We start from the raw sequence: 16,863 nt of genomic DNA on the forward strand, positions 1-16,863 counted from the left end.
AAGTGGCTATTTGCTCCCAGGCCAGCCAGGGATACAAAGTGAGACACTGAAACAACAGGAAGGAGGGGCTAGAAATGGCTCAGCAGCGAAGAGACTGCCTCCAGAGGACCCAGGCTTAGTTCCCTGTACCCACACGGCAGCTCACAACCACTTGTGACTCCAATTCTCTCTGGCTACCACAGGCACACACATGGTATACAGACATACATCCAGGCAAAACACCTATACACATCAAATAAAACAAAATTTTAAAGTTGATGATTATCATTTTAATTACATGTCCTTATATCACTGGGTGATACTTTGTTTCCTTTTTTGTTTTTGTTTTCAAAACATAGGGTCTCATATGTAGCTCTGGCTGTCCTGGAACTATGTAGACCAAGCTGATGAATCAGATTCGCCTGCCTCCATCTCCGAAGTGCTGAGACTAAAGGCAAGCGCCATTACGCCTGGCTGGTTTCCTTAGTCTGATGATATATAAGATTACAGCCACCAACCTAGTCAGTCCATCTGTGGAAGATTTAGATACAAAGCCATGTTCTCCAAGATGCATTTGTGTCCTGATATGCATACACATCTATGCTAATTTGTGAGAAAACTATGCACCTTAAAGAACACAGGTACAAAACTGGGCTGTAGTGGTGCACACTTTTAACCCCAGCACTCTGGAGGCAGAGGCAGGCATTTCTCTGAGTTCCAGGACAGGCTCCAAAGCTACACAGAGAAACCCTGTCTCGAAAAACCAAAAAAATCCAGGCAGTGGTGGCGCATGCCTTTAATCCCAGCACTTGGGAGGCAGAGGCAGGTAGATCTTTGTGAGTTCGAGTCCAGCCTGGTCTACAGAGTGAGATCCAGGACAGGCTCCAAGGCTACACAGAGAAACCCTGTCGGGGGGGGGGGGGGGGGAACAACCCAAAAAAACAAAAACAAAAAAAACAAAACAAAAACAAAAGAGCACAGGTCCAAGCCGGGTTTGGTGGCGCACACCTTGATCCCAGCACTCAGGCACAGTGAGCTTGAGGACATTCAGAGACCCCGTCTAAAATCAGAAGAGCACAGTTACACATAAAGGATGGATGGATGTCTGTCAGGTTGGTAACTATAAAGTGAAACCCTGTCTTAAACAAAACAAAAATGCAATGTATAAATATATGCTTTATTTTCTGTAAACAAAAATGTGTAGACATGGTGCTAGAGAGATGGCTCTGTGGTTAAAAGCACTGGCTGCTTTTCTAGAGGACCCGGATTCAATTCCCAGCACCACATGGCAGCTCACAACTGTCTATAACTCCAGTTTCCAGGGGATCTGAAACTCTCATATAGACATACATGTAGGCAAAACACCAATAAATAATAAATCTTCTTTTAAAATGTATATGCATATATTCATATTTAATTATGCCACTAAAATACTGAAAAGAAGCCTATACAAGTAAATTTCCTATAAGCAGTAGAGATCAGAAGACAGTGGTAGATGCGAGACTTTGAAATGTATACCTTTTCACATAGTCTTGGTATCTGGATCTTGTAACTGTATTGATTAACCACTGAAAAAAACAATCCCTTTTTATGATAGCAGCTACCCCTTCCCATGCGAGGCTATACTGACGTGGCCCATAAGCCCTTCTCCAGGCCTGCCAAACAGGAACCATTTCTCTGACTCATCCAAAAGAAGGTGAATAAAGGACATGGTCACACTGTAATGCCTTTATAAGAGTAAGTTTTATTGTTAATTATTCACCTTAATAGTCTCAGAAAGAAGAACAGATTAGCTCAGTCCAACATGATTTGCAGTTAGCAAAATCTAGTGAAGCAAGTGTGTTCTGATTGCTAAGGATTTAATTTGGGTGCTTTTAATACTTAGCTATCTAACACTTGGAACATAATCCAGAACAATGCATCACCCCCTCCTTTTCACTTGAGTACCACACCTACCTCCCTTCATTACGGAAATATCTTCATTAAGTATGATTCCCAGAGGACGGGTTCCCTGGAGCATATAGGCATGAGGACAGTGCACAAAAGAAAACTGAAAATAAAACTCTGTATAATTTACTAATCTAAGGAAACAAAACCTTCCAATATATTAAGAAATAAATCCAGTTACAAATGCACTAGTAGGTCTATGTGAAGAGGCTCTGGTAGAGTAACTGAAAACAGCCAGTTATTTACAAGATACACAAGCAGGAACGGTGCACCTAGCAAGCACTGGCCCTCAGAAGCCAAAAGTGTTCTCTCCGCTGTAGGCCACATACAAGAATCCATCTTCATCTTTTTCCTTCTCGTAAAGCTGTCCCATAGTTAGGCTTGAAAGAGAAAAAAGAAAAAAATCATTGAGAATTGAGTCCAGGTATCAAGTAGAAAAATGAGGCTTAAGGATGAGCAGCTTTGTGGTTGATGGTTGGGAGGTAAAAATAACTCAGGTTACCTGCTGTGACCTACAAGCTGTTCTACTGAAAGGACACAGAGCATGAAGAAAAGGAAGATGGGGCTGGCGGATGGTCAGGGGTACAGCCCTCACAGCAAGCACGAGGTCCTGGGTCCAATCTCCAGCACCACAAAAAATGGGGAGAGGATTTCAACAAATCACAAGCCAGGTACAGTGGCAGGCAGACACCAAAAGTCCCTGCACACTCTGAAGCCTTTCAAGAAGCCAACTCCTTGCAAAGGCATCTGATGACTTAAATGACCAGAATGATGGGCAACATAAGCAAAAGAAAGAGTGAAAGAACCATGACCAGGAAAGACCCCTGTAAGCAAGAACGTGTTGGATTCTCCTCTTCAGGGTATTTATTTGAATATTTATAAATTTAGACTCAGCATCAAAGGTACAGGTGGATACTTACTATGAACACTCCCAGGCCACAATCTCTGAGACCCCAGAGATCTATACGGTATGATCAAAGAGACTCTTGTGTACAATGCCCAAAGTTCCCACTGTATCTGGGATCTAAAGAAACCTTCCCTAGGCCAGGGATGTACTTCAGTGGTAGACTGCTTGCCCAGCAGGGGTGATCCTGGGTTGGATCCCCACTATTGCTAAAGAATAAAACGCAATAAAAGATTGCTCAAGCTTCCAAAGAGCCTCCAAAAATAAGATTCCTTAAGCTAAACATGTGGGTGGAAAATCAGCTTTCCTTCCCTATGCTGTGAAACAGACTGCAGTGGAGAACTAATCCAGTTCTCTGCCAGGAAACTGAGTTGTCTCAATGAGAGTAGTAACACCTACTGCAACCTCATGCAAACTCTGGCCACGTGACCATACTCATGCCATAAGACCACAAGTGCTGGGTCAACCAGAACCAGCAGCAAGATGCTGATCCAAGAACGAGCCCTGGTCACAACAGTTGTCTAGATATGGACACAGCAGGGGTGTAGCTCAGCTGGTAGAGTGCTTACATAGCATACCCACAGCATGGGTTCAACCTCCCACACTGCATAAAGCCTAGGTATGGTGGCTCAAACCTGGAATCCTAGCACTGAGGACGGGATGATCAGAAGTTCGAGGTCACCTTTAGCTACATATCAAATTCTAGGCCAGCCTGGCTACATCATACCCTGTCTGAAAAACAAATATGTAACCAACCAAGGACCAATGGGGAAAATGAGGGATCCAGAACCTCAGCTTTGTGAAGCAATGATTCCTCCCCAGCTTTGCTGCTGATGTTCCTGTGTCTGACTGAGACCAATATGTGACATTTACAGGGGGAGTTTTTGCTTTCCTATTTCACTTCCCACTCCATTTGCATGTTTCCTAGGGATGGCTGTGTGGGTAGATTATTAATTAAGTAATAATGTGAAGGATGAGTATGCATAAAAAAAGCCTCATCTTCTGCAATCACAAAAACTCCCCATGTGAGGCTCTCAATGTGGAATATGTGAAAAAACTCTAGATTGGCTGGAGAGATGGCTCAGCAATTAAGAGCACCTGTTGCTCTTCCGGAGGACCCAGGTTCTGTTCCCGGTACCCATATGGCAGCTCACAACCATCCATAACTCCAGTTCCAGGGGGTCTGACACCCCTTTCTGACCTCTCTGGGCAGTAGACACACACATGGTGCATACATATATGTATGTGGATAAAACTCATGCATATAAATAAATCTAAAAAACCAAACAAAAAGAAAACAAGCCAACTTCTCTGAACAGCACTGCTTAATCAAATCCCGTTGTTAAGGAAGAATATCCTTTATGGCTGCTTCGAAAACAGATCACTATCTCTATTCAGCAACTGCAATGTGCCATCAGAACTGGATGTGCTAAGTGTAAAAACACAAGATTTCAGAAATAAAACATCAAGTTTGGTTACATGTTGAAATGACAAATTTTTCCATTTCCTAAGTTAAATAAATGGTTAATTTCACCTGTTTTGTGTTTCTCTGTGTAGCTTTGGAGCCTATCCTGGAACTCGCTCTGTAGACTAGGCTAGCCTGACTGAACTCACAGAGATCCCTCCTTCATCTGCCTCCCAAGTGCTAGGATTAAAGGCATGCTGATTTTTTGATACAAGGTCTCTCTATGTAGTCTTAATTGTTCTGAAACTCCACGTGTAGACCAGGCTGGCCTTGAACTCAGAGATCCTCCTGAGTGTTGGAGATTAAAGGTTTCACCACCACACCTAGCAATTTCACCTGTTTTTAACTTGTTGGGTGTTAAGGAGCTCCTAGAATTTTTAAAACCCACAAGAGGTTTCATGCCATTTCCACTGACAAGTCAGGTGTAGAAGGAAGCTGGTTCATGAGACTGTGTTGATTTTCAACCTGGGCTGCCTTCAGGATCTCTAGAGAGCTTTACAAGCATCTCCATGAATGAAATGAAATCAGATCTCTTGTAGTGGGACCCAGGCATTTTTAAAAATTAGCATACAAAGTAACGGGTCTCCTTGAGGCATTCTCATACATGAATTTCTGGTTGATTTGACCCGCCCTCTCCCTGGGTCCCATCCCACTGCACCCTTCTGCCCCATATTACCTCACTACTTGCTTCCCTCAAAGCTTATCTCATGACCGTATCTATTTCATGCCCCCTCTCTAGTTTTCATAGGCGTATTTTTCTTTTTTAGGGGAGGGCGGGGTTCAAGACAGGGTTTCTCTTTGTAGCCTTGGCTGTCCTGGAACTTGCTCTGTAGACCAGGCTGGCCTCAAACTCACAGAAATCCACCATAGGCTCCAAAGCTACAAAGAGAAACCCTGTGTCAAAAAAACAAATAAATAAACAGAAAGTTAAATGCTGAAGATGAGTCTATGCGTGGCCATATTCAGGGCAAAGGCACCCATCCTTTGTGGGGTGTAGAGTTTTCATCCGATTAGGACATAAGGTAATGAGTCAAAACTGAGTGAAAAGCCAGCAGGTAGCAGAAGAACTCAAATATATAGCTGGTCCTCCCAAAATTCTTACACTGCTGGCTGGGAATGCCCAGAGAAACGCCCCCTCTCTGAGACTTCTCAGAAAGAAGCTAACTACATAGTGCACAAGCCTCCCTACGTGCTCCAGTGTCAGGGTGCTCCAGTATCTCCCCACTGTCGTTACCAAATGGGTTTACTGGCAATCGCCTACAGTGTTCAACTCAGCACTTCCCTGGTTCACCTATGAAGTTCTACTCTTTCCCAGTGGGTCACAAGTACTAATGCAGCAATTCCAAACCCCGCTGCTGAATTACAAATACCCAAAGGGCTTCATGACCCACCCCAGGGTCTACCTCAGACTCCACAAGCTGCCCACAGTGAACCATGAGCAGCACTGGAACAGCTGTTGTCTGGGCCGAGAGTGGCCTGAGACTCAGTCCTGACCTCTAACAGGGTAGAGGTCATAATCATGTGGCTTGTGTTCCTTTCTGTGTTTGGGTTCCACTGTTTCTCTTTGCTTTTTTAAAATTTGCTTTTATTTTATATACATGTGATTGGCCTGCATGTATATCTGTGCATGTGAGTGCCTGATGACTACAGAGGACAGAAGGCAAGGGCCCCCCTGGAACTGAGGTTCCAAACAGTATGAGCTGTTGGATGGATGCTGCAAACCAAATCTCAGTCCTCCGCAACAACAGCTGCTCTTCAGCACTGAGCCATCTCTCCAGCCGCTCAGCTCCAGTCTTTTAAGTGCATCAATTTGTGTAACAGTGCCCAAGCAGCTATAGAGGTCGACAGTAAAAATCTTATCTACCCTAACGCTCTAAGCTCTAGTCTAAGTACTGTACATATTGTAACTTTTTATCCTCACAACAACCTGAAGTCAGTACTATCACAACCATAATTCAAAGGAATAAAAACTAATACATAAACAAATAATTTATCCACAAAACTAGAAAACATTCTTATCACCAACCTGTACTGTCTCCAAGTGAACACACAGGTAGGCTTGTCCCAATGACCCAGCATTAGATCTTTGTACTTTTGGCAAGGACCTTCCTCAGAACAGCGTTTCTCAAACACACACTAACAAATGTCCCATTCAAAGTTTACTCAAATGAAGCACAGGCAGGCAAAACGGACCCTGTACAGGAGAATTTGCAGCAGAGGCGGCATTTGTCGGGTGACGACGACATGTTCTATTCACCTCAGGGTGGATGAGCTTCCCTCTCAGAACAAGGCCCGAGCACCCGCACTGAGCAGGCACTGTCAGAGTGGTCAGGAGTCCTAAAGCAGAGGCAGCCCTAACATACCTGACAGGCAGGCTGCCCAAGCCTGCAGATAGTTAGAGCAAGTCAGTCGGACCACAATTCCACGGCTTCCTACCTAAGCTACTGCAAGGTGTCTGTAGAGACCCAAAGCCTTTAAGTACACTGCATTCTAGTGCTGTAGTATCCGGTACTACATGAAGGCATCTGGAAAGAATTCTGCTCTGGATGCAGGGAGCACTTGTTTCTACCTTCAAAACTCTTGGTTCTGATTAGTAAAGAAATGGAAAATGCCAATGGCAAATGCAAACCATGGAGTTGATCTAAGGAGAGATGGAATTCTGAGTGCTGAGTAAAAGGAATCACAGTTATTCCCTAGAGGCTGCTCCCATGCCTCCATTTGGAGTCACAAAGATCCAGGCAGTCATTTCTCCTGTGGAGGAACTGACCAACAGTAAAGTCAAGTCCTAGGAAGAACCAGGCCCAGGATTAGTCATGACAACCAAAGGCAAACATTCGCTTTCTGCTTCTCAACAGCCCTGTGGATGGGGGAGGCTGACCTAGCTCTCAGGTGGGGGCCCAACCCCAGTGGAATTGCCTTGACTTCCAACCACAGGCAGGGCATGGAGGAATGAGTCACAAATGGGCTGGAGTAATGAACACCTGGCCAGCCATCTGCTGTACAGCTCACGTGTTTCCCTGTCTCTCAGCAAGGCAGGACAGTGGGGTGAGGCAGGAGTCAATAACCACCACCGAGGAACCTGCAAGGCATTGGTTGTCCAGGGCAAACCTAATGGACCCAAACCAAACCACACAGAGCTGACTCTTCCTTCCTATCCCATGTTACTCTTCACAAATCTGCCATTCTTAAAACACATCTTTTCTTTAAAACAAAAACAAAACAAAACAAACAAACAAAAACCAGGACTCAGTTCTCCCCTTCCACCATGTGGGTTCGAGAGATCAAACTCAGACCATCAAGCTTGGTGGCAAGCACCTTACCTGCTGAGCTATCTTCACCAGACCAATAGCCATTTCTGAAGAAGTGTTTACCCAGAAATGATGAAAATTTGTAAGTTTAAGCATACTTCTGAACAAAAGATGGACCCTAAAATCATCATCCTTTAAGACTTCTTTCGGAGCCGGGCGGTGGCGGCGCACGCCTTTAATCCCAGCACTCGGGAGGCAGAGCCAGGCGGATCTCTGTGAGTTCGAGGCCAGCCTGGGCTACCAAGTGAGTCCCAGGAAAGGCGCAAAGCTACACAGAGAAACCCTGTCTCGAAAAACCAAAAAAAAAAAAAAAAAAAAAAGACTTCTTTCGGACCAAGAAGCCACCAACCAAACACCATATTCAGCAGCACTGGTTTCTCCAGGCCAAACTGTCAACATGTTAAAGGTATTTATTCAATAATACATTTCTGTTTCTTTTGTTTGTGTTATTTTTCAAGACAGGGTTTCTCTGTGTAGCCCTGGATGTCCTGGAACTCACTCTGTAGACCAGGCTATCCTGGAACTCAGAAATCTCCCTGCCTCTGACTCACGAGTGCTGGGATTAAAGGTGTATGCCACCACCGCCCAGCCACATTCCTGTTTCTATTTTTTTTGTTGTGGTTTAGTTTTGTTTTTGAGACAGAGCCTCACTATGTAGACCAGGCTGGCTTTGAACAAATATCTGCCTGCCTGTCTCTGGTGTTGGGAGTAAAGGTGTGTGCCACAACACCCAGCTTTCTGTTTCTATTTTAAACAGGGAACTAACATTCTTGTCTGTGCTTTAAACAAAGAACAAAGATTATTAACGGACTTGGGTTCCCCTCCACTACAATGACTGGGAAACTTTTATCTTTTTCAGTTCTGTCTGCATCAAGAGATAGTTCCTCTTCTGTGCAGAGCCAGATTCTTGAGGCAAGCACCTAGGCAGAGAACTCAACTTTCTAATGCGACAAGAAAAAGGCAGTATGGTGGCTTTGAATCCCAGCACTCAGGAGGCAGCAGGTGCATCTCTGAGTTCAAAGCCAGCCTAGGCTACATGGTGAGTTCTAGGACAGCAAGAGCTATGTAGAGAAAGCCTGTCTCAAACAAACATAAAACCCAGGAAAGTAAAAGAAAAGGAAGCTGAGATCCAGATCCCACCACCTTTTCTTTCTTTTTTTTCTTTCTTTCTTTCTTTCTTTTTTTTTTTTAAAGAAAGGGGAACCTATACTATGCCACTCTCCATGCTTATCACCTGTGTTCAGCTTGACACATAGCCCGTGTACTGTTGAACCTGGCAATACTGCCAGTTAAGGAACAGGGAGAGCCTGGATTCACTGTCTCTCTACGTTCATTTCCTCAGTCACTCTGCAAGCACTGGATGCAGGTTAAAGGAGGCTCCAGGTCTCCCGAGGAGCCTGGAAAAAGCTGACAAGAGGCTGCTCAACTGACTTTGAAGAGACGTGAAGCTGTCACCACCAGCTTTAGGAAAGAGACTCTTGGGGTGCTCTGGGCTATGACAGGTGCTTACATTTGTATGGGTCTGATGGTGTCACGTGCCTCTTTGTTTATAAACAAATTTGGGTTTTGGTTTTGATTTTTGTTGGAGACAGGGTCTCACTGTATTCTCCCGGAAGGCCTCCTCTTGCCAACAGCTGGAATTAAAAGTGTATATCAAGCCGGGCGGTGGTGGCGCACGCCTTTAATCCCAGCACTCGGGAGGCAGAGCCAGGCGGATCTCTGTGAGTTCGAGGCCAGCCTGAGCTACCAAGTGAGTTCCAGGAAAGGCGTAAAGCTACACAGAGAAACCCTGTCTCGAAAAACCAAAAAAAATAAAAAAAAAAAAATAAAAGTGTATATCATCCCAAACCTGGCTAACAAATATGTTTTTGGGTTTTTTGTTTTGTTTTATGTCAAGACAGGGTTTCTCTGTGTAACAGCCCTGGTTGTCCTAGAACTAGCCCTGTAGACCAGGCTGGCCTTGAACTCACAAGGATCTGCCTGTATCTGCCTTGAGAGTGCTGGGATTAAAGGCGTGCACTACCACTGCCCATCTCTAAATCCATTTTTGTTTGTTTGTTTGTTTGTTTATAAGATGGGGTCTTTTTTTCTTTTCCTTTGGGTGCTGAGAATTGAACCCAGGTCCTCTCCAGCCCCAAGATGGGGTCTTTCTATATAGTCCTGGCTAACCTGGAATTCACTATGTAGACCAGGCTGTCCTTGAACTCAGATCTACCTTTGTATGCCACCACTGCCCGTCAACAAATATCTTTTTAATAAAACTCCCAAAGGAGTTTGAATACAGATTGGCCTGCATCAAGCAGGGAAAGAAGTCATTAACTGGGACCTTTAGTGCTAAGGGCCTGGGTGTTCTCTTCATCCTCTAGAGTCAGAATTTGATTTCTGGGGTTCTGGTCACTCAGTCCTAGAATCCTAACTTCGGTCGAATATAATCTGCTTTAGGATAGAGTCTTACCAGACTAGAAAGGCAAATGGGAAAAATGACAGCCTGTTGGTTTTTCTAGAAAGTACTGGGAGAGAAAATGGCTCTGAAGCAGCCTCTGCTGCCCTGAGAACCACTTTTCACTTCCAACTCAATTTATACTTCAGGACAACAGGGAAGAAATGGGTGATGAGACCTATAAGCTGTTTCCAGTCACTAGATTCTGTGGCGCGTCAGAGAAATCTCAATGTCTTCAGACATTAAGTCCCAGGGACTGAGGATGTAGCTAGTAGAGCACTTGCCTAGCAAGACAAGGCCCTGAACTGGATCACCACCACCGACAACTATACTCAGCATTAAGGAAAAACAACCCAGTGCCATTGATCCTACTTCCTCCATCTCCAAGAAGGAGAAAACAGAATCAAAGTGCTGTACAGGTTTTAAAAGCTATAAAGGAAGATTTACCTCCTCCTTTACTTGAAGGAGAGCCAAAAGTGACCCCACGATGGATGCCTGGCCTTCCTCCCTTGGTAAAGTACATACCCAACAACATACTCCCCAAAAGCCTGTGAAGGAAGGCTAGGTAAGGGGGTCTGGACCCAAGGATGACAAGATCACCAGAGCTATAGGTATTAAAAGACCAGTAGCACCCAGTGGGCAGTCTCTGGCCTTTCTCCTATCTCCTCAGGCAAATACTGGCTTTAGAGAAGCTTCCAGTATTCTCCTGTACTGCCACTCTACCAGACACCAGAAATAGGTAGTAGAGATTTGCAAAGAAATCAGACTAAGAGAATACAGCCAGAGCTTTTCACCTTCAATAGAAATAAAGTCTAAAATTCAGCTTAAGCCTCTTCTGGAACTTTCCTTTTGAAACAAGGTCTTTGTATAACTGCAGGCTATCCTTGATTTTGAAATCCTGCCTCAGGCTCCTAAGAGCTAGGATTATAGGTATGTGCAACTACGCAGGGCATCTTTTGTAGTTTTCAGTGAATTATATTTTGACAAACTAGGCTAGTTTATAGAACTTTGAAAGCTTAAACCGTTAGAAATATTACTTCTGAGGTAGTGTGAAATCTAGTGTGGGTCACTAAAATCAGATGTGACAGGAAACTCACACTGAGGGAACACATGAAGACCAAAATCTGGCTAGGGTTTTTAAATGTCCAATCAATAACGGGAAAGGAGTAACCGAACTTCAACTAGCTAGTCTATTTTCCTCTCTCCACGGGGGACTAAAGCCAGGCTGTGACCTATACCAAGAGGGAAACTGTAATGGCCCCTGCCTAAATTCCGGTCCCAATTTATATTACAAAGATCACTTCTTTTTTTTTTTTTGTTTTTGTTTTTTTTTTTTTGTTTTTTTTTGTTGTTGTTTTTCAAGACAGGGTTTCTCTGTGTAGCTTTGCGCCTTTCCTGGAACTCACTTGGTAGACCAGGCTGGCCTCGAACTCACAGAGATCCACCTGCCTCTGCCTCCCGAGTGCTGGGATTAAAGGCGTGCGCCACCACCGCCCGGCCACAAAGATCACTTCTAAAGCCAGGCATGGTGGCACATGCTTTTAATCCCAGGACTTGGGAGGCAGAGGCAAGCAGATCTCCGTGAGTTTGAGGCCAGCCTGGTCTATAATTCGAGAGTTCCAGGACAGCCAGGACTACACAGAAAAACCCTGTTTGGAAATACAAGAACAACAACAACCAAAAAAAAGAAGAAAGAAAGAAACAAAGATTGCTCCTAGGCAACATAACAGTCAGTTTTCCTGGCCGTCAAAGCAGGTGGTTCCAAGGGAAGTACCCTATAGATGTTACTGTTCCTGACTGGACATAGTCACTTTATCAGACTTGTGGAGCTGGGAGATACCGACTTCCAGAAGAGCAAAGAGCTATGTTTAGAGGTAACTGAGCAGAATGATGAGCTAAAGATGAGCCTCTTCGGGACCTAGAGGTTCCTGATAGAGAGAAATGGGACCAATTTACATGAGTCATTAGGTGAAAACCTCACTGCAGGCCTCAGTTCTACTATGGTTTAAGCCCAAGAAAGTTCTGAATGGTTTTAAAGAATTTCTGGGAGTCACTTATTTAGGGTATGGGGTGTGCATGTGTATGTAGAGGCCAGAGGCCGGGAGGCTACAAGGGGTACATTTTTAAGTCCGGATCTGGTGGCGAGGAGGTAACTTGGTACACACTGCCTGCTGTGTGAGCATGAAGACCTGAGTTTAGATCAGTCAGCTCCAAGTTCAGTGAGACCCTGTCTCAAAATAGATGTTGGAGATGTGAGGTAAAAGCACTGGCCACTGGAGCCTTACAACTGTCCTCAGTGCCAATGTGGAAGGGGAGACTCAACTCCAAAAGTTGTTCTCTGACCTCCACATGCACCTGCACGCATACATACACACTCACAATTTTTAAAAGTGAACAAAAAATAAGCATTAGTCTAAAAAAGTAAATAGGGTAAAGAGGTAATTGAGGAAGACACCCAGTGCTGACCTCTGACTTACACACACACTGTTCCATTCTCTTAACAGAGTACATACATAATTGTGCCCCTATGTTTTTTTTTCCCTGAAGCTACTGAACACAAATTAAAAGAGTTTCAATTGGAGCCAGGCATGGTGGCACACGCCTTTAATCCCAAGGAGGCAGATATAGGTAACTCCTGAGTTTGAAACAGTGTGGTCTAGAAAGTGAGTTCAGAACAGCCAAAACTACACAGAGAAACTACATCTCAAAAAAAAAAAACAAAAAACAAAACAAAAAAAAAAAACCCAAATTAGAAAAAAAAAGGAGCTGCAGTCAGAACTCTTAAGCTTTTATACTTCCTAAGGTTTGGGTTTTACAAGCAGCAAATGAATTTCTAAGCCAGAGGCACATCTAGTAAACACCTCTCACCTGGACTGTGGGACTGTCTTGTCCACAAACAGGAAGATGGCCTTCTCAGAAGGAAGCTGGATCCTTTTCCTGATGATCCACATGAACTGGGCCACAGTGATGTCAGAGGGAACCAAGTACTTCCTTTTGTCAATGTCAACAATCTGAGAGCCTGAGACTTTTTCCACAATCACCTGGAAAAGTCAAGATGCGTCAGCAGGGGAGGTTGTTCAGCAAAGAGCAGCACTTGCCTGGCATGCACCAAGGCCTGTACTTGATTCCCAGCACTGTAACCAGACGAGAGGGGAAGGAAGGGGAGGGACATGGAGCACAGTGCACGTAAGCAGTAAGCACAAAGCTCTGTCCTCAGAGTCTGATGAGCACAGCGTGGGCAAGGAAATGCATGGGAAACTGCACAGCATGAGTAATACTCCTATGTCTTAATAAGCCACAGTCTGGAGGTCCAGAACTGATAAAAATTTGTTATCTTAGTCAATTACATCTCTCATCTCTGATCTCAGCATCTGTAAGACAAACACAGCTACAAAACTTTCTACCTTTCCAACTAAGAGATCTGCCTGCTTCTGCCTCCTGAGTGCTGGGATTAAAGGTGAACACCACCACCACCACCCGGTTTCTAACATTTTATCTAAGCAGATGAAAGATTATCTGGCCAGAGTTTCATCTGTAGTCTGTTAATCCAGGATCCCAGAACAGATCCACACCACTACAGAATTAAAATCCCAAGCAAGAGTGGAAAGAAGAAAAGATGAGTTAATGGCAATGCTCTACAATCCCAGCCACCCAAGAATCAAGGTGTTCATTTGGCCTGTTGCTTCTCTAAACAGGTTAACATTTGTCCTCCTAATTCTCTCCTCAAAGGAACTGTTTACAAGCGAAGAGCTCCAGCAATAAGACTTTATGTCCTTCAAAAATCAATAAGGATAGCAGAAACCATCTCCCCAACTACGGCAGAAACATAGCATCATTTGCTTAAAGACAAAACGGTGGCATTTCAGATTTATTGGTAAAGCAAGGATGACAGAATCAGGGTGAAGAGAAACTACAAGTTAGAGGCTCAAAGTTAAAGACGAATGTCCTGTGACTGTGGTACTATATCAAAGACCAAGGGACAGTCTCCCTCCGCCACCGTTCCCCAAAGTGGAAGTGACCTGTTGCCCTGTCCTAGAACACGGTTCCTTACATAATTGGCGAGGGAGCCTAGAGGCTGCAAGCAGTTTGCTGCCCTAGATCGGAAGATTCAGCACTGATGCCCCTGAACAGCACCACCCTCTCGCGCCCCAAGCTTGGGCCGGCCCCAGCCCAAACCCGTTCGGTCTCCGGCTACACTTTGGGACCTTATCAACTGTTGCATGGCCTAGCGATCCAAGACTCTAAGGGTGACAGAGGGGTGAGGAGACAGGGAGTCCACACTCACCGGAACCCGGTCGGGGTACTTCGCTCTGATCTTCGCGGATTCCACGCATCTGTGTTCTGGGAGAGAAGTACACCGAGCTGACTGTCGCGTCTGCCCGCCAGTCGTCCCCTAGTTCCCGGAACCCCATCTTCCTGTCCGCCCTCCGCCACCCGCAACCAGCGCGCATACGCCCCGAGTCCTCGCCCCCGGGTCCCTGGCCGCGGGCCCCGTCACCGACTTCCAGCAAGGTCGGGGGAGGGGGCCACACGGGTCCGTAGGAGGCGCCCCGGCTGGCGGGGCCTGGGCGACCCAGCGGCCCCAGCGCGAGTGGGGGAGGGGCCGCGGCTCGGGGCCCGGTCGGGCCGACCGCGCTTACCCAGCGAGTGGTCCTCCTTAAACATCCACTTCATGGCGGCGGGAGGCGACGGAGGCGGCTCTCTGAGCCGCGGACTTCGGAGAAGCGACCACAACAACAACGGAGGCGGCGGCAGCAGCAGCGACGACTACTCGGCAGGCGGGACTTCCGGCTGCCGGAGCCTAGCAACTACCCGGGGCGGAGCTTCCGGCGCGCCCGGACTATGTACCAGGGCATGAACTTACGTGAGGGGGCGGGGCTTAGGAGGACACCCCCTCGGGGCTCTCTGGTGAATGGCGGGTGACGTAGGTGGCTGAGGAGTCTGGAATGGGATGCGTGACGGGCAGGTTACGGCTCATAGCTAAGAACGCTTATAAAGGACTCCGGTAGGGAAAGTCTGGGGCTTTGGAGACGTATGAATATTAATGTTTGGCCTGGTGACAAGGCGGGAGCTCGGAGTGGCAGTGAGTACTTGGTGACAGCCTAGAGTTCTAGTCTAAGAGTTTTCTCACCTAAACTTTGATTTTAAACAAATGTCATTTCCCTTTACTCACGACTACATATTTAAACATTCATAAACATTTATGAACAAGTATCACAGATATGCATTGAGTCAACGGAATATCCCCGATCACAGAGATCCATGCATCAGAAACTGTCAGAGGCTAAGTGTGACTGTCAGGCACGGAGTAGTCCCCCGAGAGCTGGTCATGAGACAGCCAAGGCGACGCAGCCAGCAGTGGGAGTGGCTCAGCAATCAGCACGAGGCGCTGGTGTCACCTGCCTAGGCATAAGTCTCCAGGTTCACCCATAGGCGAGTCGTAGCCCAGTCATCGGAGCAGCCCGCTCTGGGTCACCATCTGTTTATGCACTGGTGAACATGTAACACGAATATGCAGTTAATTGGGCATCTGACCACGTGCTTGTGTTTCTGCGGCATCCGTCAAGACTGTGTCTGAACGTTGTCATCCATCATTTCCTACAGCCGAAATTCCTGACAGATGCTGTGGCTACAGCTTCATTCTGAAAGTATTTTTGTTATTTTAAATTGGCGGGGGGTGGGGGTGGGGTGGGGTGAGACAGCTCAACAGGTAAAGTAGCTTGCTGCCAAGCCTGAAAACCTGAGTTCAATACCCAGAACCGAAGTGGTGGAAGAAGAGAAGTTACTTACAAAGGTTATCCTCTGGCCTCAATGCATGCACTGTGGCATGTCTCTGTACACATACACACCCAGATGCACAAAAAGTAATGTAAATATAAACAAAAATGTAATTTAAAAATTTTAAAGACTATGTGTCTGAGCAACTAGGTGTTTGTCTCTCATGAAATGAAATATCCTTTGAATATTATACTTAGACATTGATGTTGCATACAAGAATGCTGTTCTGGAAACTGGGAGAAATCATGAGCAAAACAGACAATACCCATGCTTGTAGCAGAGTTTGCATTCTCATGGAAGAAGACAAAAAAAAACCCTGAGTGTTAGGTAATGACAGGTGATATTTAGAAAAATAAAACAGAGTGGATGACTAGAGCATGACACGCTGGTGGGATGGAGTGATTATTGGACAAATTGTCATAAGCTAGGAACACAAAGAACCCCCTGTGGCTAGAACTAAATAAACAAAAGAGGAGGATGCTAGGAGACAGATCAGAAAGACCTGGAACAAATTGGGTGGTGCTTTGACTTGCATGCAGATGACTTGGGTTTTTACCATACTGTGATGAGAAGTGAACTTTTAAAGAAGATCTGTAATACACTCAGACTTTTTTTATTTTTATTTTCAAGACAGGGTTTCTGTATGTAGTCGTAGCTGTCCTGGAACTTGCTCTGGAGATCAAGGTGGCCTCGAACTCAGAGACCCTCCTGCCTTTGCCTCCTGGGTGCCTGAACTGAAGACATTAGCCACCACACCTGGCTCATCCAGACTTTTTTAAATGATCAGCCTAACCTGGGAATGTAGTTCAGTAATGGAGCAATTGCAGACCTGGATTTAATCCCCAGCCCAAGAAAGAAAAAGAGACAGAAAAAAAAATCATTGGGCTGGGGATTTAGCTCAGTTGGTAGAGAACTTTGTGCATGAAGCCTTGATTTCAATCCCTGTAATCACTTAAAAGAGCTGGGTGGTGGTACACATCTTTAATCTCTCTCTTTTTGTTTGTTTGGTTGGTTTTGTCTTGTTTGTGTTTTTGTTTGTCTG

The 16,863-nt window shown here is 45.5% G+C and overlaps 1 protein-coding gene across 1 annotated transcript; it reads right to left on the minus strand.

Moving 5' to 3' along the window:
* Positions 1 to 1,703: 1,703 nt before the first annotated feature.
* Gabarapl2 (GABA type A receptor associated protein like 2) lies at positions 1,704 to 14,840 on the minus strand. The gene is made up of 4 exons (XM_052728419.1): positions 14,684 to 14,840; positions 14,329 to 14,384; positions 12,912 to 13,084; positions 1,704 to 2,306 (listed from the first exon to the last, which is right to left on the minus strand). The coding sequence occupies exons 1-4, from the start codon at positions 14,715 to 14,717 to the stop codon at positions 2,216 to 2,218; spliced, it is 354 nt and encodes a 117-aa protein (XP_052584379.1). The 5' UTR covers positions 14,718 to 14,840; the 3' UTR covers positions 1,704 to 2,215.
* Positions 14,841 to 16,863: the final 2,023 nt, after the last annotated feature.

The sequence above is a fragment of the Peromyscus californicus genome, unplaced genomic scaffold (assembly GCF_007827085.1).
Source record: "Peromyscus californicus insignis strain IS unplaced genomic scaffold, ASM782708v3 Scaffold_8__1_contigs__length_139910024, whole genome shotgun sequence".
NCBI lineage: Eukaryota > Metazoa > Chordata > Mammalia > Rodentia > Cricetidae > Peromyscus > Peromyscus californicus.

What these genes read in the sequence shown, in the direction of transcription:
- Gabarapl2 (XM_052728419.1), bottom strand. Translation starts at nt 14,717, where the DNA reads ATGAAGTGGATGTTTAAGGAGGACCACTCGCTGG. An exon ending in AGTACCCCGACCGGGTTCCG is followed by an intron (nt 13,085 to 14,328) that starts GTGAGTGTGGAC and finishes TGACTTTTCCAG; the next exon opens with GTGATTGTGGAAAAAGTCTC. An exon ending in AAGACAGTCCCACAGTCCAG is followed by an intron (nt 2,307 to 12,911) that starts GTGAGAGGTGTT and finishes TTCTCTTTCAAG; the next exon opens with CCTAACTATGGGACAGCTTT.